The sequence below is a fragment of the Cloeon dipterum genome, chromosome 1, assembly GCF_949628265.1.
Source record: "Cloeon dipterum chromosome 1, ieCloDipt1.1, whole genome shotgun sequence".
NCBI classification, from domain to species: domain Eukaryota; kingdom Metazoa; phylum Arthropoda; class Insecta; order Ephemeroptera; family Baetidae; genus Cloeon; species Cloeon dipterum.
In genome coordinates this window covers 5,710,464-5,731,064 of record NC_088786.1, presented here as the reverse complement: position 1 = coordinate 5,731,064, position 20,601 = coordinate 5,710,464, and the positions used below count along the sequence as shown (strand labels likewise).

Here is a 20,601-nt window from a genome sequence, read left to right as displayed (position 1 = left end):
GCGCCATGTTGTGTTTTTTGTGCGCTGTGACTGATTCACTTTGATTTCAGGCATGTGAGAGTCCAGACGGTGGCACGAGAGGTGCAGCAGGCAGTCTGAGACGCCCCGCCAGCAGCCGTGCCAAGGCTGGAGCACCTCTGGGGCATGCTGCAGTGAGAGGCGGTTGCCCTGGGCGCCCTGCTCGCCGGCCATGCTTCGGTCTTCATGCTGGTGGCAGCCATTGGAGGGACTGTGCAGGAATGGAATGTAATGAATGGAAATAAATACACAGTTATGAAGTAAAAATTTTATTGAATATGACTCGTGTTGTTATGAAAGAGGAGAATGAGGCGTACGTTTTGTTAGATTTTGAATGCACGTCCGAGTGATTCAGCCAGAAGGGGGGGTACCGCGTTTCCAATCTGTAGAGCAATATTATTAATTATCAAAGGGCTTTAATGACTTAGATAGGCTACCTGTCGCTGAACTTGAGCTATGGTCCCTTTGAATTTGAAGTTGTCTGGAAAGGTCTGTGCTCGTGCAAACTCTCGTATTGTCAGGGTTCTATTGTAGATAGGATGGATGATTGTCCCAGTCTTAGAAGCAAGGGTTGGTCTTGTTAAAACTGTCATGAAGAGGTCGGACCATCGCAGTCTGCCATAAGCTCCTTTCCAGTCACCATTAGAGCGAGAGGACTTTACCAGTGACTTAGGTGCAAGGGGCATGCCTCTAATGGAAGTAGAGAAGAGGAAGATTAATTTTAAATAAATTTTAAGCGAAGTTAGCGCAAACGTTTTGAAGCATTCCTCGTGTTCTGACTGAGGTAGGCATCGCCAGTCTGACCCTGGCGGGATCATTGTGATCCTTTTTTGGTCATCTGGATTCAGTGACGTGGGGAGCTTATGCAATCGCAAAGTGTCACTGCCATTCCTCATCTGTGAAGAAATGTTATTAATAGTTTCGGATTGAAATGATTGTTATACTCACTTTGAATTGGAAAGTTGAGTTGATTGAGTTGTAGCTGATTTTGTTGCCGCTCTCTTGTGGCTCAACATCTGGCAAATCAGCAATGGCGTGGTGCACAGTAACTTTTTGAAAGTAAGCTTCCTGTTTGTCCGTGAATGACTGTAGGGGGAAGGAAGCTACGAATTAGGCAGTGGTGGAAAGCATGAATTGGTACCAGAGTATGACTGGCTGCTTTGACACTTGTGACTTCCAGACCAGAGTAATGGGTGCTTATTGGTGCTGCAGCCAGCCGTCTGCTGTCGAGGGTGCCAAACAGGAAGAACCTAGCAGATTGGGAAATGTTGTTAGTGGGATTAGTGAAGTTTTGGAGAGGACAACCTAGGGCGTTGTTGAGGTGCGCCGAAATCAGCAGCCTGTAAGACATTGAAGTTGAAATAATAACCCAAGTCTTTGGTTGCCTGCAGCGCTGCCAGAAAGTGTTTTCCACCATCCTCTGTGATGAAGGATTTGACATTTTCCATCAAGAAGCACTTAGGCCTGAAGTAGGCGACGATTTCCAGAAACACTGGAACTTGTGATTTCTGAAGAATGGCATGAAAGAAACAATGGAAAGTTGATTTTAGTGAATTCTAAGTAGTTACGTTTGTGACTGAGGTGTTGTTGTTTTTGAATCTATTTAATTTGGAGAATCCTTGGCACGGCGGTCCTCCAATAATCATTTCCACCTCGCCGGTTTGTGGCAGCTTCTGTCCCTTTTTTGTGAACAATGCTCCCTATTTTGGATTTAGGAGTATTAATCTTCCTTGGTGTTGTGCTCGAACAAGTTACCGTTTTTAGTTCTTTCAACCAGTCAATGGCTGAACTTTGGTACACTGTTGCTTGTCTGAAGTTGGCAGCGAAGGATTTGCACGCTGTAGGGTCTGCGTCAACTGCCCAAAGGCAGGTTGTCAGGTGGCTCATCTCCAACCCTAGGGATAATCCTCCGCAGCCGCAGAACAGATCTAGGCATCGGAGTGGATTTGATTCGAGTGACGGAGTAACACTCTTTGTTGAAGCAAGGGAGCCATCAAGCATCGAAAGCTGTTAGCATAAATGAATTCAATTACTAATTTTGGGATGGAAGCAGGCAATACAACTTGGTTGGTTTGCATGTCTAGGAGACTGTTGCAGATGTATGTGGCCGTTCCGTATTGATCGATGTCGGTTGTGTACTTCACTTCCAGTGTGTTATGGAACGAGACGTTAACGACCGCGACGAAAAGTGCACCAGAAATTTCAGTTTCTGTGAATGGTAGTGAAGATGGTTTTAAAAAAAGCGGAGGGTTTTGTTAAATGAGTATATTCACTGTATGAAGACAAGTGTAGAAGATTTGCAGGCGATTCTTGCGAACAACTGTTGGTCTCAGGAGGTCTGACAAAGCAAGTGACAGCCAACCGAATCTTTGATGCAGCGAGTACCTGGTCTGATTTTTTGTCACCGGTTTTTTTGACCTTGATTTTGTCAACGCGGACAACGCGGAGTAATTTTTGTCCAGGCACTTCTGGCAATTGCTCTGATTTGAGTGTTGTGGCTAAGCATGTCCCCTTCTCAATAGCAACGGACGAGCCGAACCGCACCTGTGACACCATAATGAAACATTTGATAGAGTTTTTGTTGGCCTTTTGAATATTAAAATGATGTGTTACAGAAGTTAGGCCATTCAATCCGTCCGTTGTGACGTGCGCCAGCATCTTTCGTTTGCTTGAATACCTGCAAGGGCACCACTTGTCTTGTTCGTTGAAAATCATTGTTGGTAGGAACGAGGATCCATCAAAACTGCACGAGTGTTTAATCGCTAATTAGGCAAAACTTGTTGTTTAAGTGTATTATAAGTACTAGAGTCTGCAGAAATATGAAGCATCTGTAGAAGCCTCCTGCATGGATGGTAGAACTCGAATAGTATCACGGAGGGCCCTGTCTTCCACGTAATGGCATCCTTTAATTTGGACCAACTCATTTGGCGGTCCGTTCTGGATGAGAGTCTTAGCAACTCGCCTATGGGAATAAATTAGAGCTGCGAGATATTGTAATGGTTCGTTCGAAAAGACTCACTCGAGCACTGTGATGTGGTAAATTGCCGGGGACCTGAATGCCTGATCTTCCTCTGCACTGACAATTTTGCAGAACTGATTGCCAAATTGGGCATATGATCCAAGTGGCCGCATTTTTGAGAAATTGCGTGGCAACAGTGTGTCACTTGAAGCAATTTATGCGCAGAATTAGTGTAAGCACGAAGGACAGCCTTGGAGAATTGCAGTAAAAGTCCAAAATTGGAAGGTTGAGCAGAGTTGCTGAAAGTGATTCATGAGATTTTGCAGATGCACTCCACGCCCACTGCAGTAACCGTTTGGGCTTGCAGATCAACTGCCACGGCAATGCAGATCCAGTTCAATTTAACTGTCGGAAAAAAAAATTTAATTCCGCACCACATCCACTTAATTTTTGTGTAATTATTCGCGGAATAATTCGGGAAGCAATTTTTATCGAAATCGTCGGCCAAAATCCGAAAATTACTGTTTCGGCCATGGCGGTTACGCTGCCACGGCAATGCAGATCCGCTGCCAGTTTAGCACTTTGATCGCCAAATAAAGCTGAGTGCGATCCTAGTCGCGTTGCATGGTGTAATTTCTAATGTCGCTCAAAAAATTCAAATTTCACTGTTTCATTAAAAATTTTTGTAAAGTTAGTTGAGGAATCACTCGGGAAGCAAGTTGATGTGGAAATTTCGCCCAAAAACCGAAAATTACTGTTTCGGCCATGGCGGTTACGCTGCCACGGCAATGCAGATCCAGTTCAATTTAACTGTCGGAAAAAAAAATTTAATTCCGCACCACATCCACTTAATTTTTGTGTAATTATTCGCGGAATAATTCGCGAAGCAATTTTTATCGAAATCGTCGGCCAAAATCCGAAAATTACTGTTTCGGCCATGGCGGTTACGCTGCCACGGCAATGCAGATCCAGTTCAATTTAACTGTCGGAAAAAAAAAATTTAATTCCGCACCACATCCACTTAATTTTTGTGTAATTATTCGCGGAATAATTCGGGAAGCAATTTTTATCGAAATCGTCGGCCAAAATCCGAAAATTACTGTTTCGGCCATGGCGGTTACGCTGCCACGGCAATGCAGATCCGCTGCCAGTTTAGCACTTTGATCGCCAAATAAAGCTGAGTGCGATCCTAGTCGCGTTGCATGGTGTAATTTCTATTGTCGCTCAAAAAATTCAAATTTCACTGTTTCATTAAAAATTTTTGTAAAGTTAGTTGAGGAATCACTCGGGAAGCAAGTTGATGTGGAAATTTCGCCCAAAAACCGAAAATTACTGTTTCGGCCATGGCGGTTACGCTGCCACGGCAATGCAGATCCAGTTCAATTTAACTGTCGGAAAAAAAAAATTTAATTCCGCACCACATCCACTTAATTTTTGTGTAATTATTCGCGGAATAATTCGCGAAGCAATTTTTATCGAAATCGTCGGCCAAAATCCGAAAATTACTGTTTCGGCCATGGCGGTTACGCTGCCACGGCAATGCAGATCCAGTTCAATTTAACTGTCGGAAAAAAAAAATTTAATTCCGCACCACATCCACTTAATTTTTGTGTAATTATTCGCGGAATAATTCGGGAAGCAATTTTTATCGAAATCGTCGGCCAAAATCCGAAAATTACTGTTTCGGCCATGGCGGTTACGCTGCCACGGCAATGCAGATCCGCTGCCAGTTTAGCACTTTGATCGCCAAATAAAGCTGAGTGCGATCCTAGTCGCGTTGCATGGTGTAATTTCTATTGTCGCTCAAAAAATTCAAATTTCACTGTTTCATTAAAAATTTTTGTAAAGTTAGTTGAGGAATCACTCGGGAAGCAAGTTGATGTGGAAATTTCGCCCAAAAACCGAAAATTACTGTTTCGGCCATGGCGGTTACGCTGCCACGGCAATGCAGATCCAGTTCAATTTAACTGTCGGAAAAAAAAAATTTAATTCCGCACCACATCCACTTAATTTTTGTGTAATTATTCGCGGAATAATTCGCGAAGCAATTTTTATCGAAATCGTCGGCCAAAATCCGAAAATTACTGTTTCGGCCATGGCGGTTACGCTGCCACGGCAATGCAGATCCAGTTCAATTTAACTGTCGGAAAAAAAAATTTAATTCCGCACCACATCCACTTAATTTTTGTGTAATTATTCGCGGAATAATTCGGGAAGCAATTTTTATCGAAATCGTCGGCCAAAATCCGAAAATTACTGTTTCGGCCATGGCGGTTACGCTGCCACGGCAATGCAGATCCGCTGCCAGTTTAGCACTTTGATCGCCAAATAAAGCTGAGTGCGATCCTAGTCGCGTTGCATGGTGTAATTTCTATTGTCGCTCAAAAAATTCAAATTTCACTGTTTCATTAAAAATTTTTGTAAAGTTAGTTGAGGAATCACTCGGGAAGCAAGTTGATGTGGAAATTTCGCCCAAAAACCGAAAATTACTGTTTCGGCCATGGCGGTTACGCTGCCACGGCAATGCAGATCCAGTTCAATTTAACTGTCGGAAAAAAAAAATTTAATTCCGCACCACATCCACTTAATTTTTGTGTAATTATTCGCGGAATAATTCGCGAAGCAATTTTTATCGAAATCGTCGGCCAAAATCCGAAAATTACTGTTTCGGCCATGGCGGTTACGCTGCCACGGCAATGCAGATCCAGTTCAATTTAACTGTCGGAAAACAATCAGCAACGGAGGGAAAGGGTTAACGTAGCGTGATTTTGTTTATAACGAAACGTGTTGCACGAACAATTGAAAAAATTGTATTAGAGCAATATGGAAATTGCGACAAACTGTAGAAATTAAAATCGTGTTTGCTGCGAGCAATGCCATGGAATGTTAAAGAAAACAATGAAATTTTTGGAATGGTTAATTTATTTGTGGTAACAAGCAGTGTATCACGCATATGAAAATAATTACAATGCAAAATGTAACTGAAGGTAGCTGCCAATCAGTATCGGACATGGAAATTAATCCGAATCGTCTTCGGACTCTGAGGAACTTGTGTCTTCTTTGGTAGGTTTGAACTTTGGGCGCCGCTCCGTCATCAGATTGATGAGCGCTTTCTTGGCAATGCGCTTGATGTCGATTTCCTTGATGGTGACCTCTTTCGACCTGATGTACCACTTGTACTTGGTGTTGGCAATGATTTTTCCGGCCAGGTCTGCAAAGGAAAGAATTATTCAATTAATTGTAAATTTTTAATCAAGAAAGACTTACCGAGAAACTCATTCTTCAGCTCTTTGGGAAGTGCCATGGTTGCCTTTTGCCGCCTTGTGCTCCTGGTGCCTCCGTAGCTGAAATACAGGAGGTTCTCGATCCTGAAGAGGTTGATTGCCACGTGCCGCATCACCGAGTACAAGGATCCGCTGCCATCCTCGTAGCACTCATCGATGTCGTCCTGCTCGATGCCGATGTTGCCCTTCTTTGAAGTGACACACGATGGAACCTGAAAAGAAATAAAGATTAAAATCATTAATTATTCAGTGTTAGGTATAACTCACCTTTTTTGGTAGGTTGGGGTCATTCAGCAGAACCTTCTGCCAACCGTGCTCGCTGAGTCGTTGGCCGACAGCGTTCATGTTGGTCCTAGAACAAGAATTGTGAAGTACAAGCATGACGAGCGTTTCAAATTTGGTCTTACCAGTAAGTGGCCTCTGTGTGCTTGCTGGTTCCAGGCTCAGCGACCGCCTGTTGGAGAGAGTGGACCGTCTCGAGGTTCTGGTGCTTGAATTCCCTCCGAGCCTTCTTGAGGTGAGCCACTCTTTGATCGTTGACAGCCGCTTCGTCACGCAACGTTTGGTTCTCCTCCATGAGACGGGCCTTCTTTGCTTCTAGGGAGGCTACCCGCTGCACGAGTTCCAACTTGGCCGCTGCCAACGCAGCGTTCCTCGTCCTCAGAGCTGAAAATTGCACAATAGTTATTAAAAGATGTTTCCTCAACAGTAATATAACCTGTAGCTCACCTGCCACTTGCGCAGCAAGTTCGTCGTCCTCTGCCGGCTCCATACGAGCGTCTGCCATCTCTGGACTGTCCGAAGCTGGAGGTGGTCGGAGAGGTCGCTTCTGACGCTCACTGTCTGTGTGGCTCGAAGTCGACGCACCGGACTGGCTGTCTTCTTCTTCTGGATAGAAGAGCATTAATGTCATGCAATCTGGGTAGTAAAAATAAGAGTGCTTACCTTGAACGTACTCACTGCCGGAGTATTCGTCAGACTGTTCTGACTCTTGTTCCTGGCCCTCCTCTTCGCTTGGCTTCTTGTCCTGGAATAGTCGTCGCTTGGTTTGGGGGGGGACAGCTGCGTCAGGCCTGGTGGGGGACTGTGCTGTGGTTTCTTCGCGGACTGCGTTCGAAAGAAATGAGCGAAATTTAAATACAAATAGGACAACATGCAATTAACTTTTTTACTCACCCGACTCTCTTCCTTGACCAAGACCAACTACGACCTCCGTAATCGAATCATGCAGGGGATCACCTGAGTGGAAATAAATGAGAGTTGAGTATTGCAGCTTATAGGGGGGGTTGATTTTAACTCACATGACGGACTGTTGTGGACGAAGTCGAGGGCCAGTGGGTCCCTTTCGGGCGCACTCATGTCAATGGTGACCGAGTCTGCCAGGCCTTCCATGGTTTCCGACTCTTGTTGCATGCTGAAACTGAGAAACCTATGTCAAAAAATAGTGCAACGTGCCCCGGCAATGCAAGTGGCGGCGTTGTCTGCCACAAATTCTACAAAAGTAGCAATCGTACAACTTGCGATACATAACGGCGGACTGACACCCTTTGCCAACGAATTCGGAATGTACTTGTTGAGCGTTATGAATGTAAAAAAATTAGTCTACATTAATTTTCACTCACATGCAGCCTTACATTTGCATACATTCGTCCAAATTTCGCTACAGACATGCATAAATACGTACACACATAAATAACACTAACGCATTCAGTGCAGTCAAAAGATGCAAAATTACGCAGGCCATGAAATTGTGCATTACATTCGATTCAGCTTTTTCCGCGGGCATGCATCACTTTAACTTACATGATTCCTATTTCTTATTGGATGTATGACATGCATAACGCACATGCATTAATTGTAAAGAATGCAATTGGGTTGAAATTGATGTTGAACTGTTGTAATTGACATTTCTACTCATTATATGACGGAAATTTACATACCTGTTGCCTCTTTCTGCACCCGAGGGACAAAGACGGACCGGAGATAGCGCGAGTGTCAAGAGTGAAAATTTTGCCGCCCTCAATGCAATGCTCCTTCACCGCATTCACTTGGGAGTGTTGGCCTGCTTTGCCGCATAGGCAGTGCTGCCGCCTAGCTAGGTGTTGATTTTGTTTTTCGCTCATGTTCCTTTGTTTCTTCCAAGTTCCAGTGCCTTTAGGCAAATTGTGATTGAAAGTTTTAGTAAATCTCATTCCTAGAACCGTCTCCCAGTTTCAATTAAAACGAATTAATTAGAAATTACACATTTTATTGTTCCACGAACGGTACGAAACCTTCGGAAGAAATCAGATTACATTGAATTTTAAATGCGGAAAATCAGTGCAGTGATTTTCGATAATTGTCTGTACTCCTGATGTGCTGCCTGAGCCTCCGCAGGCTTTCCTTGATAGTGGAAATGCTCGTGCAGTCCTCGCTGAAGTTCTCCTTCCTTGGGTCCGAGCTCGGAACACTCGATGCTACGTCACTGACGATGGCTGAAACCATGAGTGAGTCCAGAATGAGGGCACAGAAATTCAAAATTAATTTTGTTACTGACAGCAAATGGCGTGCATCGTAGGAGGATGGAGTTGTTGCAGGCCGTGTCCCTCTTCGATGCCGCAGGTGATAATGGCGGGTCCCGTGAAATGACGACACACGAGCCGCCACAACAGCTCCCGAGCTGACCGAGCGCCTCTCGAGCATAGATTGACATATTCCTTGTCGAGGAAGGCTGTCCCTTGACAACATTCTACAAATAAGACCTGAAAGCAATGCATGTTTGAGGGAGTTTGCAATTCTGACTGAGATTTTATTATTTTTGAATACCCTACGAGGCCAATAAAATTTTTCCCCTCCTAATTTTGAACAACTGACTCACTCGTAAGCAAATATTATAACATGTTTGAGCGTTGTGTTACAATATAATATTTTTTGTTGCGTCATTTAGTGAAAAATTATACTCGATGGAGGGACGGATAACCAAAATTTTACTAACCTTCGTTCCGTCCTTGCTGATGTCGCCAGGGGTTTTGAATTCCAACTGGTTTTGGAAAAAATCATGCTCTTTTCTAACTGGAAAGGGATGTTCGCACATTATATTACAATTACACCGGATTGTACGCGAAATTTGCTCACTTTCATGTCTCAGCGTGGCCATTTCCACTTCGCACTCGTACATTTGCCGCTGCGTAGCATTCTGAACTGCAACTTCCAAGTGGAGCACCTTCATCTGTGCATCGACCTCCATCCTCCTAGCGTCCTTGTAGGTCTCCCAAAGATTCTCTGGGATGGCTGGAATGACCTGAAATGGCGAGCAGTCCAACGTGTTGTGCCCCAGTACGCAGACATTGCATGGATAACAGCTCACCGTTTCCTCTTTCGCGAGGCAGTGGGTGCAGTTACACGGTTTCTTGGTCCGACGAAGCATATTGGAGGGCCAGATAGAAGCGGATGGCCGTTAGTTGCGATTTCCAAGTTGTGTGATTTGCACCTCGTGTCAAGTCAGAGTGATGCAACAATGGCCACGCTACTATCTGCAACTGGTAACAACTGGAGAACTGATTTTCGCGCCAGGCCCTTCTGGCAGTGGATGTGCAGTGGATCTGCAGTGGATGTGCAGCGGATGTGCAATGCCCTTGCGGATTTACGCGCCAAGCAACACGCGCCCCGCTCAATCGGTTCAGCCATGCAGTCCGACAAGGTGAGAATTTTCTGAAATCGAGAATTTCAACAATTTCTTGAGCCATCCTCATAAGGAAAGCAGTTACTAGCGACCTGAAAAAGCATCTCTGCTTGGGACTTGCACGTTTCATCGATTTGGACCGTCAATTTTCTAAAAATAATTGTTCTTTCGCTTGTTTGCGATCCGTGAAGTGAATGATTTTTTAAAATTGTCATCTGCTTCTAATTTCTCGAACGCAATCAATTGTCAATCTAGCTTTCGCAGTATCATTTAAGAATTTAATTAACTGTTCCGATTTGCGCAGTTCAAGTTCATGGTGCTGGTCAGTACTGAGGGTGTTGTGTCACTGAAGAAGATTGAAAAAAATGCGATCCCCCCGACCTTTAATGACGTTGTCAAGAACAAAGATGGCCATGACAGTTTGGTTGTCTTCTCTGGCGGTAAGAACATTCCGTTTTGAGAATTAATTCCAAGTAAGGTGCACGAAACAATTCATTCTTTATCAGAGTCTGGCGCCGCCTTCAGCGTTCTGAGCAAGACGAAGAACGATGCAGTGAAGATCAGCCGCTACCAAACGAAGTTGATTGCAATGCTCGCCTCCCGAGTGTAAGTTGTCCGTTTACTTGGCAATCGCTGTAAACTCATTTTGATGTGCTGAATGCCGCTGCCAACAAAATTAATGTAATGAACCGAATAAAATAAAATAATTCATTTCGCACAGTTCTCGGCAGTCTGTTGGCGCCCGGATGACTTCGGAGCCGCCTCTAGAGGTGCCTCTTCCTAAGGTTGTGCCTGCGCCACAACCTACACCTGGCCAGCAGGTGCCAGCTTTGTCAACTCCTGGCGCCAGCATGGGACAGTTTGGTCGAACAAGTGATTTCCTGCCTCGCGCACTGCTCGATTCCCCTCCAATGGACTATGAGTACGCTAGACTGATGAGTCCTGTGCCACCTGGTGGCCAGTGTGGGAGACATCTGCCTTCGAGTGAAGAACCCGCCATCGCGCACTCTACAAAATCGGCCGAGTTTGGCAGTGCTAGGCGCGCACACACCCAAGGAAGCCGATCCCTCGTGTCGCGTTCGTTTGTAGTCGAACCAGTAGCGGGATGCAGCGGGTGGAAGCCGGTCGAGAGGAAGAAGCCTCGTCCGTTGGAAGGCCCTGATGTTGCAATCCCAAGATGGGGCGCCGCTCACAAATCCATCCGAGCCGGCTTCGACGAGTCGTCAACAGACACAGCAGAGTCGGATGACTCCTCGTCGCAAGAAATGACAGATGAGGCGGCTGCCAGCCGAGTTTCGAAGCCGCAGGGAAACCAGGCGGCTATAATTGGTAATAGTCTTTCCGAGGGAATAATTGCGTCTATCTACGGTTCCTCGGCTTCCTGGACTGAAAGTACATTTAAAATTTCCACTTTTTAGCTCGGACTGATCAACAAACACCTGAGAAGAAAGTGATCAATGACGCGGTGCCTGCGACGCCAGGCAATGAGTGTAAGTAATACCTCCATCTTCCTGGTGGTTCTTGCAAATTCATTCCGCGATTAAAAGAATGAAACACCAGTTCTAACACGCGTTGTATTTGCATTTCAGTGCCCCATGACAAGTTGCACTTAATCAAGATTACTTTCTTCTCTATGGAAAGGAAGAATGACATGCCCGACTTCTTCCTCATCGCAGACAGCCAGTCCCCAGGACTGCAGTCGCTTCCTGAGCTGCATCGGCTGACCCAGGACAGAAGTGGTGATCCGAAGGTTCTCCGTAAGGCTGAAATCGTCTACAGTGAGTATTGCAACCAAGTAAACTCTCCTTGGAGTGTGAAGATGCAATTTTTCAGGCCAGCTGTACATCACAACAGAGGCCCTTTATGCACTGATGAATGAACTGCTCTCTGCGGACCAACTGCTAGCACAGTCTGTGCCACCAGGCGCCACTTTCCTGACATCTACCTTTCAATCCCTGGATATTGATCCTGCAGAGGGAGTGGTATACATCTTTGGCGTGCATGCTGGCACGGAGTGGCGAGCATTCGACCTGTTCAGCGGGGTACTGAAGAAACACACGAGAAAAGTTTACGAAACATTCACAAAAGCGGGTAGGCAATGTAAAAATAATGACTGCAGTTTTTTCTTACGGTACCAACTGTCCAATTGCAGCTGGTTCGAGAAGATTTGCCGCCATGGGCGGTTCATGCCTTACTCTGTCCCCTCACAAGAAGGTGAAGACCACGCCCGTCAAGATCTTGGCTCTTGCCGCCGGCGTGAAAAAGAACCAATATTGCTATTTCTGCGGAAAGAACTTTAGGGGGAACATCATGAGGCATCTGCGGTTGGGCCACATGCAGGAGCCAGAAATCCAAGATCTGTACGCTGCGAAGCCATCCGCGGAACGAATGAGAGCTTTCTTCAGTGAATTGCGGCTCCTTGGTAACGAGCAGCACAACGCCACAGTATTGCAGTGCAGGCAGGGCACGCTGGTACCGTCGCGGCGCAGCCAGACAGCCAGCGTTCGCACAACAAACAAGTGCCCCTACTGCCTGACACTTCACACGAGCCGCAATTTCAAGAGGCACTTGCAGATTTGCCGCACTCGGCGAGGCGTTGAGGCCCGAGAACCAGCACCACCGGTTGACCTGCTCGAGTTGAACCGCATTGAGCAACTCCGGACAAATTTGGACCAGAGCTACACGGTTGCGGTGGACAAAATCCTTAACAACATGCGTGACAAAAGGATCGCCAGCTTCATCATCACAGATGATCAGCTGGTGATCAGAGTGGTAAAAAATTTTGGCCTGCAGCAGGAAACTGGCAACAACGGAGTGCAAATCAGCCGGAGGAATATCCGCCTTCTCTACGCTTTGTACACCGCTTTCAAGGTGCATGCAGAAATCCCTGGATTAGTAACCTCGCTGAGGGACATCTGCAAGCGGTCCGTTTGGCAGGGGCTTCCCAGCAACCGACCGGCAAGCAAGACTGACCGAATCATCGAGGTCATCCACACCATCTGCGGCGGTGAGGAAAACAGGGTAGATTTCAAGCGGCCCAATGACGTCATGACGCTCAGCTCACTCATCAGACAAGTAGCGAGTGAGTTGCAGCAGGAGCGGTTCGAGGACGAAGCCGAGCGTAAATTGTGGACCGAAGAGTGCCGGTTGCTGATCGAATACCTGGAAACTAAGAGGTACCGTATTTATACGACAACAAGGGCTGCAAAGCAGAAGAAAAACAGCGAGAAGCTCCACAAGACGCACGTGTCACCCCACGACCTGCAACTCTACAACGCGCACCTTGAAGGAATGTGCAGCTACCACCACATTCACCTGCAGAAAGCGAAGAAAGAGTCAGAGTTTGAGTGTCACTACAAGGCGTTGGCAACACATTTGAACCTGGCTTTCTGTTCCTTCAACGCTCGCAGGGCGACTGAGGGAAGCTTCGTTACTCTGCAGAACTATGAGGAGAGAAACAATTACTCGGGGAAGAACAGCGATGCGCTATCAAAAGCGCAACAAGAACTGGCCGAGCGGTACGACGTGCTTACCTCCACCGGGAAAGGGTCTACCAAAGTTCTTTCCCTCTTAAAACCAGAATGGCGCGACTACTTCACAACCCTGTCTGACAAAGGAGTGCGTGCTGCGGCGGGCATTCCGGAGAGTTGCATTTACCTGTTCGGCACGAAAAACGGAAAACCGATGGACGTGAGAGGGCCGCAGAAAGCAGCTGCTGAAGCGTGCCTTGCAGAACGACCTGATGACCTCAGGGCGCGTGCCATCAGGACGACCTTCGCGACAACTTTGGGCCAGATGGAGCTTAGCGGACCTTCAAAGAAGCTCCTGTGCCTGTTGATGGGACACTCAATCACGGTCCACGACCAGTACTACGATCTTCCGACGGGCCTTGGTTTCAATCTGATGGTCGGCAGAGCACTAGAGATTTTCCAAGATGGTAACATTCAAAAGCACAAGGGAACCACCTTGGAACAGGCAGCAGAGATCAGAACAACCGCTGCCCAACCGGACAATGCTGACCCGGAAGACGAGTAAGTGTATTTCCCGTAAACAAAACTTGGACAGCCGCCTATGATTTACCGGCTGAAAAAAATCTTCTTCCACGTTTCCCCCTATTCCACGTATTAACATTACCTTTCTCCTTCTTCCATCAGCTTCAGCATCGAGGACCTCCAAGATGCCATTCTCTTTGAGGACGTGGATGAGGAAGCCGCAGAGGCAGAGCTTGCTGTGAAACCACAGCCGACTAAACCACGGCGGGGACGCAAACCCGGGAGCAAGAACAAGGTCAGAGCTCCGAATAAACCGACGCTACGCAAGAAAACGAAAAAGTATAACAAGGGATCTTGATGGCTGGATGAGTAACTTATAATGATCACTTTAACAGAGCAGCGCAGTCCGAAAGTGAGGCAGAAGAAACTGAAACGAGCAGCAATGAGTCCGCCGCAGAGACCAACATCTCGGCTGATTCAGGGTAATTTAATTCAACTGACTAGATTCGCAAAGCTAACACCACCTTACAGATCCGTGCATGAAACTAGCAATGCAGAAGCGCAGGTACAGGTTCCCACGTTGACGGTGCCACAGAAACGACGCCCAGGCCGACCGCGGGGCTCCAAGAACAAAACTGTTGCCAAAGGAAAGGAAGCATCTGCCCCTGTGACGGCAGACAGTGACGCTGCTGCTGACATCTCAAACCAGGAAAAACGGTTTCCCAAGAAGCGCGCAAGTTCCAGCATTACCAGGTATTTCTTATAGAAGTGTTGAAACAAATTCAGTTAACTCAATGTTTCTCCAGGGTTTCAAGTTTGCCTGAGAAGAAAAGAGGACGCCCAAAGAAAGTTCAGTAATATTCTAACTAGAAGTTTTGTTTGTTGCCAACCAATGCCCAGTTATGTAAGGATCACGCTTTATTCTCCTTTCATTTGTTACCAATTGTTACTTCCTCCTCTGTTAAATGCTCATGTGAATGGTTGTGCCTAGGAAGTACGTGTAATAAAAACCGTCAACCAGTTATTTCAAGGATTCACTAGTTTATGTGTCTAAGGTCACCAAGTATGGTCAGTTCAAAATACATTATATATCATTACATGTAAAATAAGGTTATCAAAATTCATAAGATTAGTATCAAAAACAGTGTCGAGGTAATTATTCAAAGGGAAGCGTTTCACGCCATATGAAATCACCAATAAGTCCCGAAAAGTTGGAAATAAATAAGTAGCATGTTTAGAACTGTGCCGGGAGGGGTTCAGTCCTGGTTGGGAGGATTCCCCAAAAGCCAACACCACTCCTGATGAAGTGGGCCCTGGAGCCTACCAGGATCACGATCTCCTTGGCACGGCTGATCAGAACATTGACCCTGTTTGGCTCCCTCAAGAAGCCCACCCCATGATCACGCGCGTTGTCTTCTCCACGGTCGCTTCGTACCAGTGACACCACAATTACAGGCCGCTCCTGGCCTATCACCTCGTCCGCAGTGAAGACAGTGATGTCACGGGGGAGCTTCTCCCGGAGCACCGCCACCTGAAACATAGACGAAGAATTATCAACATTGCACCACTAGTTACAATTCGGCACACAACATACCTGCTTACGGTACGGTGCAAGCACCGTAACCTGTTGGGGGGGGATGCACCGGCACAGCGAGTCCACCACGGACACCACAGCGTCGGCTTCCACTACGTTGAAGAGGGACCTGGTGAGGGGGTCGCGTTGCATTGCACCATCAATGTCCACCCAGCGGATGGCGCTCTGGTTCGCGTCGAGTCCCAGTCTCTCCAGCCCGAAACGCAGCAGCAGCAGGCTGTTGGAGGGGAGGCTAGCTGGGCCAGGGATCTGAAATGCAAAACAAAAGTCATAACAAAACAGTCACTCGAGCATGTCATGCTTACCATCAGTCCGTTGTAAAACAGGCAGGAGACCTCCCTCACCAACTTCTCGTGGGCCCGATAGTTGAGACGCAGCATCACACCAAGCCCCTCCTTCGGCCTCAATCTGAAACATGATTAGGTAATTACCGTTCCATCCAGCCTCAATGCTACTTACCCATCATCCTCGAAGAATCCACTGTCGGCGGCCAAATCGAACAGACTGTACTTGCCATGCATGCTTTCGGCCACCTTGCTGAAACAGCGTGGCCGAAGCTGCTTCCGGTCCCCGGCAAGCACAGTCTGCACAGGCTCTCCATTCGCCGTCAGAGCCGCAAAGGCCTCTCCCAGCTTGATGTAGGCTGCCTCGTCCAGTTTAAAAAAAAATGAAATGTAATCAAAACAAAATTGTACAATTGATTAAAACTTACCAGCAACAGAAGGGGCGGTGGATTCCTCTCACCAAGGGTCAGCCCGATGCGAGCAATGGCGATGGGGGTCCCGATGACCACGCTGGTGGTGATGAGGTGTTGCATCCGGGAAGCTCGCTGCGAGATGTCTCTGAGGGGGTCGGTCCCCTTCACGTGCTCATGCTCCGAGTAGAGGCGCACCAGTTGCTCGCTCCTCATTCCCAACCGCAACAACCTTTCGGCGGTCGACCGAACCCCCAGGTTGGACGGGACCACGTAGTAGATGCTGAAAACAAAGGAAAATCAATTAGTTAACAAGTTACACAAACCAATAAGATCTCACAGAGCGTCAAGTGTCCTCTTCTCCTTGTGGTGGGTAGCCAACTGAAGCACGACCTCGTCCAAGGTTGCGGATTTTCCCGTTCCTGGGGGGCCGACCAGCAGGTATGGGACGTGGGGCCGCCTGTGCTCCAGGATCTCCACCACAGCCCTCCTCTGCTCCTGGTTGAGCATCTCGTCCATGAATCCCTCTCCTCGCTTCAGCGCTGCAAGATGGTGGTCGTCAACCTGCGGCAGAAACAATTGGGTCAGTAAAGCTATCAACACACAATCAAAGTGATTTCTCACCAGTGGGATGCCGCACTCCTTTGTTCCCAAGCCACCTCCCTGGAAGTAGTCGGCAAGGGCACTCAATCCATCGACGGAGCCGGTGACCCTAAGACGGTGCCCCACCAAGGTTGGCAGGAACTGCAGGCGGCACCGCTGGTTCCACAGGGCAACAAGGAGCTCCCGGTCCAACAGCTTGGCTCCGTCACCCTCGGTGAGCGTAACTGTCCCACGGTCATGGCTCCTCACCAGCATCTTGCCTGCAGTTGCAACAATTACACCTAAGCAGTCAATTAAAAAAATGATACGTACCACCAACGGGCCTGCCGCCAATAACCTCGAGCTGACACCACTCGCCAACAGTTGCTTCGAGGCAGACGTAGACTTCAGGTGTCGGCTCCACTTCCAGTCGTGCCTCCCATACAGCTCGTCGGTCTGGTCGGCCTTGGTCAATGCATGTCACCTTGGCAATGCCACCAGCTCTGTCCAGGAGGGTCTCCAGCTTCGCGAGGTCGAGGTACAGGCCGGTGATGACGCTGGAGAAAAACAATTATTTCAAAAGGATACCACAACAATCGTTTCCCCACATATCATACATCCCCCGCAAAATGAAAATTGCTCAGCAACCATTTCAGCTACCACCTAAATGCACAGACACACACACACACACACACACACACACACACACACCACATTGGCACACTGGGTTAAATCATTTTCAGCAAATCGTACAGGAGTAAAACAATTTCACATTTCCACCTGCTAAACGTTAGGTCACGCAGAAAAGCATTACCACTCAGTCGGTCAACCACAAGCAAAAGGAACACCGCAGGCAAGCACACCGGGAGGGCACGCTGCTATCGAACAGCTCGTACTAACCCTGCCTTCCTCCCAACTCCTTCGCCACCCAGCTCGGTCGCCAACCACTCTCCAACTGCCAGCTTCGAGGTGTTTGGCGGCTAGCAGGGCGCCCAGGGCAACCGCCTCTCACTGCAGCATGCCCCAGAGGTGCTCCTGGGGACTCCCAGCCTTGGCAAGGCTGCTGGCGGGGCGTCTCAGACTGACTGCTGCACCTCTCGTGCCACCGTCTGGACTCTCACATGCCTGAAATCAAAGTGAATCAGTCACAGCGCACAAAAAACACAACATGGCGCAATAAGGAAGGCCACAGCTGAATGCCAAACACATTTTGCACATGCAAAACAGTTTTCACTCACCCCACACGCAGACAACTCCTTCGCCACCCAGCTCGGTCGCCAACCACTCTCCAACTGCCAGCTTCGAGGTGTTTGGCGGCTAGCAGGGCGCCCAGGGCAACCGCCTCTCACTGCAGCATGCCCCAGAGGTGCTCCAGCCTTGGCACGGCTGCTGGCGGGACGTCTCAGACTGACTGCTGCACCTCTCGTGCCACCGTCTGGACTCTCACATGCCTGAAATCAAAGTGAATCAGTCACAGCGCACAAAAAACACAACATGGCGCAATAAGGAAGGCCACAGCTGAATGCCAAACACATTTTGCACATGCAAAACAGTTTTCACTCACCCCACACGCAGACAACTCCGTCGCCACCCAGCTCGGTCGCCAACCACTCTCCAACTGCCAGCTTCGAGGTGTTTGGCGGCTAGCAGGGCGCCCAGGGCAACCGCCTCTCACTGCAGCATGCCCCAGAGGTGCTCCAGCCTTGGCACGGCTGCTGGCGGGACGTCTCAGACTGACTGCTGCACCTCTCGTGCCACCGTCTGGACTCTCACATGCCTGAAATCAAAGTGAATCAGTCACAGCGCACAAAAAACACAACATGGCGCAATAAGGAAGGCCACAGCTGAATGCCAAACACATTTTGCACATGCAAAACAGTTTTCACTCACCCCACACGCAGACAACTCCGTCGCCACCCAGCTCGGTCGCCAACCACTCTCCAACTGCCAGCTTCGAGGTGTTTGGCGGCTAGCAGGGCGCCCAGGGCAACCGCCTCTCACTGCAGCATGCCCCAGAGGTGCTCCTGGGGACTCCCAGCCTTGGCAAGGCTGCTGGCGGGGCGTCTCAGACTGACTGCTGCACCTCTCGTGCCACCGTCTGGACTCTCACATGCCTGAAATCAAAGTGAATCAGTCACAGCGCACAAAAAACACAACATGGCGCAATAAGGAAGGCCACAGCTGAATGCCAAACACATATTGCACATGCAAAACAGTTTTCACTCACCCCACACGCAGACAACTCCTTCGCCACCCAGCTCGGTCGCCAACCACTCTCCAACTGCCAGCTTCGAGGTGTTTGGCGGCTAGCAGGGCGCCCAGGGCAACCGCCTCTCACTGCAGCATGCCCCAGAGGTGCTCCTGGGGACTCCCAGCCTTGGCAAGGCTGCTGGCGGGGCGTCTCAGACTGACTGCTGCACCTCTCGTGCCACCGTCTGGACTCTCACATGCCTGAAATCAAAGTGAATCAGTCACAGCGCACAAAAAACACAACATGGCGCAATAAGGAAGGCCACAGCTGAATGCCAAACACATTTTGCACATGCAAAACAGTTTTCACTCACCCCACACGCAGACAACTCCGTCGCCACCCAGCTCGGTCGCCAACCACTCTCCAACTGCCAGCTTCGAGGTGTTTGGCGGCTAGCAGGGCGCCCAGGGCAACCGCCTCTCACTGCAGCATGCCCCAGAGGTGCTCCTGGGGACTCCCAGCCTTGGCAAGGCTGCTGGCGGGGCGTCTCAGACTGACTGCTGCACCTCTCGTGCCACCGTCTGGACTCTCACATGCCTGAAATCAAAGTGAATCAGTCACAGCGCACAAAAAACACAACATGGCGCAATAAGGAAGGCCACAGCTGAATGCCAAACACATTTTGCACATGCAAAACAGTTTTCACTCACCCCACACGCAGACAACTCCGTCGCCACCCAGCTCGGTCGCCAACCACTCTCCAACTGCCAGCTTCGAGGTGTTTGGCGGCTAGCAGGGCGCCCAGGGCAACCGCCTCTCACTGCAGCATGCCCCAGAGGTGCTCCTGGGGACTCCCAGCCTTGGCAAGGCTGCTGGCGGGGCGTCTCAGACTGACTGCTGCACCTCTCGTGCCACCGTCTGGACTCTCACATGCCTGAAATCAAAGTGAATCAGTCACAGCGCACAAAAAACACAACATGGCGCAATAAGGAAGGCCACAGCTGAATGCCAAACACATATTGCACATGCAAAACAGTTTTCACTCACCCCACACGCAGACAACTCCTTCGCCACCCAGCTCGGTCGCCAACCACTCTCCAACTGCCAGCTTCGAGGTGTTTGGCGGCTAGCAGGGCGCCCAGGGCAACCGCCTCTCACTGCAGCATGCCCCAGAGGTGCTCCTGGGGACTCCCAGCCTTGCCAAGGCTGCTGGCGGGGCGTCTCAGACTGACTGCTGCACCTCTCGTGCCACCGTCTGGACTCTCACATGCCTGAAATCAAAGTGAATCAGTCACAGCGCACAAAAAACACAACATGGCGCAATAAGGAAGGCCACAGCTGAATGCCAAACACATTTTGCACATGCAAAACAGTTTTCACTCACCCCACACGCAGACAACTCCGTCGCCACCCAGCTCGGTCGCCAACCACTCTCCAACTGCCAGCTTCGAGGTGTTTGGCGGCTAGCAGGGCGCCCAGGGCAACCGCCTCTCACTGCAGCATGCCCCAGAGGTGCTCCTGGGGACTCCCAGCCTTGGCAAGGCTGCTGGCGGGGCGTCTCAGACTGACTGCTGCACCTCTCGTGCCACCGTCTGGACTCTCACATGCCTGAAATCAAAGTGAATC

The 20,601-nt window shown here is 48.9% G+C and overlaps 4 protein-coding genes across 5 annotated transcripts; 1 reads left to right on the top strand and 3 right to left on the bottom strand.

Moving 5' to 3' along the window:
- Nucleotides 1-43: 43 nt before the first annotated feature.
- LOC135934260 (uncharacterized) lies at nucleotides 44-4,977 on the bottom strand. Of its 2 annotated transcripts, XM_065475870.1 has the most exons (10): nucleotides 2,822-4,977; nucleotides 2,292-2,761; nucleotides 1,774-2,227; nucleotides 1,587-1,718; nucleotides 1,324-1,526; nucleotides 1,160-1,268; nucleotides 967-1,104; nucleotides 772-914; nucleotides 456-708; nucleotides 44-401 (listed from the first exon to the last, which is right to left on the bottom strand). In XM_065475870.1, the coding sequence occupies exons 3-10, from the start codon at nucleotides 2,017-2,019 to the stop codon at nucleotides 342-344; spliced, it is 1,284 nt and encodes a 427-aa protein (XP_065331942.1). In that variant the 5' UTR covers nucleotides 2,020-2,227; nucleotides 2,292-2,761; nucleotides 2,822-4,977; the 3' UTR covers nucleotides 44-341. The 2 variants fall into 2 exon arrangements, with proteins under 2 accessions (XP_065331942.1, XP_065331940.1); XM_065475868.1 differs by having other exon boundaries at nucleotides 456-914.
- A 242-nt stretch (nucleotides 4,978-5,219) lies between these two features.
- On the bottom strand, nucleotides 5,220-7,678 carry LOC135948396 (uncharacterized). Its single transcript, XM_065497626.1, has 8 exons — nucleotides 7,563-7,678; nucleotides 7,438-7,500; nucleotides 7,207-7,368; nucleotides 6,991-7,149; nucleotides 6,669-6,927; nucleotides 6,529-6,613; nucleotides 6,245-6,473; nucleotides 5,220-6,188 (listed from the first exon to the last, which is right to left on the bottom strand). Exons 1-8 carry the CDS (start codon nucleotides 7,672-7,674, stop codon nucleotides 5,995-5,997), a joined length of 1,263 nt encoding a protein of 420 aa, XP_065353698.1. The 5' UTR covers nucleotides 7,675-7,678; the 3' UTR covers nucleotides 5,220-5,994.
- Nucleotides 7,679-8,998: 1,320 nt separating this feature from the next.
- Nucleotides 8,999-14,947, top strand: LOC135948395 (uncharacterized). Its single transcript, XM_065497625.1, has 12 exons — nucleotides 8,999-9,940; nucleotides 10,227-10,362; nucleotides 10,429-10,528; nucleotides 10,644-11,251; nucleotides 11,341-11,412; nucleotides 11,512-11,700; nucleotides 11,756-12,013; nucleotides 12,075-13,953; nucleotides 14,077-14,253; nucleotides 14,310-14,396; nucleotides 14,446-14,667; nucleotides 14,721-14,947. The coding sequence occupies exons 1-12, from the start codon at nucleotides 9,299-9,301 to the stop codon at nucleotides 14,770-14,772; spliced, it is 4,422 nt and encodes a 1,473-aa protein (XP_065353697.1). The 5' UTR covers nucleotides 8,999-9,298; the 3' UTR covers nucleotides 14,773-14,947.
- On the bottom strand, nucleotides 14,936-16,158 carry LOC135948397 (uncharacterized). Its single transcript, XM_065497627.1, has 4 exons — nucleotides 15,968-16,158; nucleotides 15,814-15,916; nucleotides 15,509-15,757; nucleotides 14,936-15,445 (listed from the first exon to the last, which is right to left on the bottom strand). Exons 1-4 carry the CDS (start codon nucleotides 16,027-16,029, stop codon nucleotides 15,149-15,151), a joined length of 711 nt encoding a protein of 236 aa, XP_065353699.1. The 5' UTR covers nucleotides 16,030-16,158; the 3' UTR covers nucleotides 14,936-15,148.
- Nucleotides 16,159-20,601: the final 4,443 nt, after the last annotated feature.

Coding starts and splice junctions, on each gene's coding strand:
- LOC135948397 (XM_065497627.1), bottom strand. CDS start 16,029: ATGCATGGCAAGTACAGTCTGTTCGATTTGGCCGCCGACAGTGGATTC. Junction 15,758..15,813: donor TGTTTTACAACGGACTGATG/GTAAGCATGACA, acceptor TTTGCATTTCAG/ATCCCTGGCCCAGCTAGCCT. Junction 15,446..15,508: donor TTGCACCGTACCGTAAGCAG/GTATGTTGTGTG, acceptor TCTATGTTTCAG/GTGGCGGTGCTCCGGGAGAA.
- LOC135948395 (XM_065497625.1), top strand. CDS start 9,299: ATGCTCTTTTCTAACTGGAAAGGGATGTTCGCACATTATATTACAATT. Junction 12,014..12,074: donor CGAAACATTCACAAAAGCGG/GTAGGCAATGTA, acceptor GTCCAATTGCAG/CTGGTTCGAGAAGATTTGCC. Junction 14,397..14,445: donor AACATCTCGGCTGATTCAGG/GTAATTTAATTC, acceptor ACCACCTTACAG/ATCCGTGCATGAAACTAGCA.
- LOC135934260 (XM_065475868.1), bottom strand. CDS start 2,019: ATGCTTGATGGCTCCCTTGCTTCAACAAAGAGTGTTACTCCGTCACTC. Junction 1,527..1,586: donor ACAACACCTCAGTCACAAAC/GTAACTACTTAG, acceptor GCCATTCTTCAG/AAATCACAAGTTCCAGTGTT. Junction 1,105..1,159: donor AAGCAGCCAGTCATACTCTG/GTACCAATTCAT, acceptor TTCCCCCTACAG/TCATTCACGGACAAACAGGA.
- LOC135948396 (XM_065497626.1), bottom strand. CDS start 7,674: ATGCAACAAGAGTCGGAAACCATGGAAGGCCTGGCAGACTCGGTCACC. Junction 7,501..7,562: donor CGTCCACAACAGTCCGTCAT/GTGAGTTAAAAT, acceptor ATTTCCACTCAG/GTGATCCCCTGCATGATTCG. Junction 6,614..6,668: donor CACACAGAGGCCACTTACTG/GTAAGACCAAAT, acceptor TTCTTGTTCTAG/GACCAACATGAACGCTGTCG.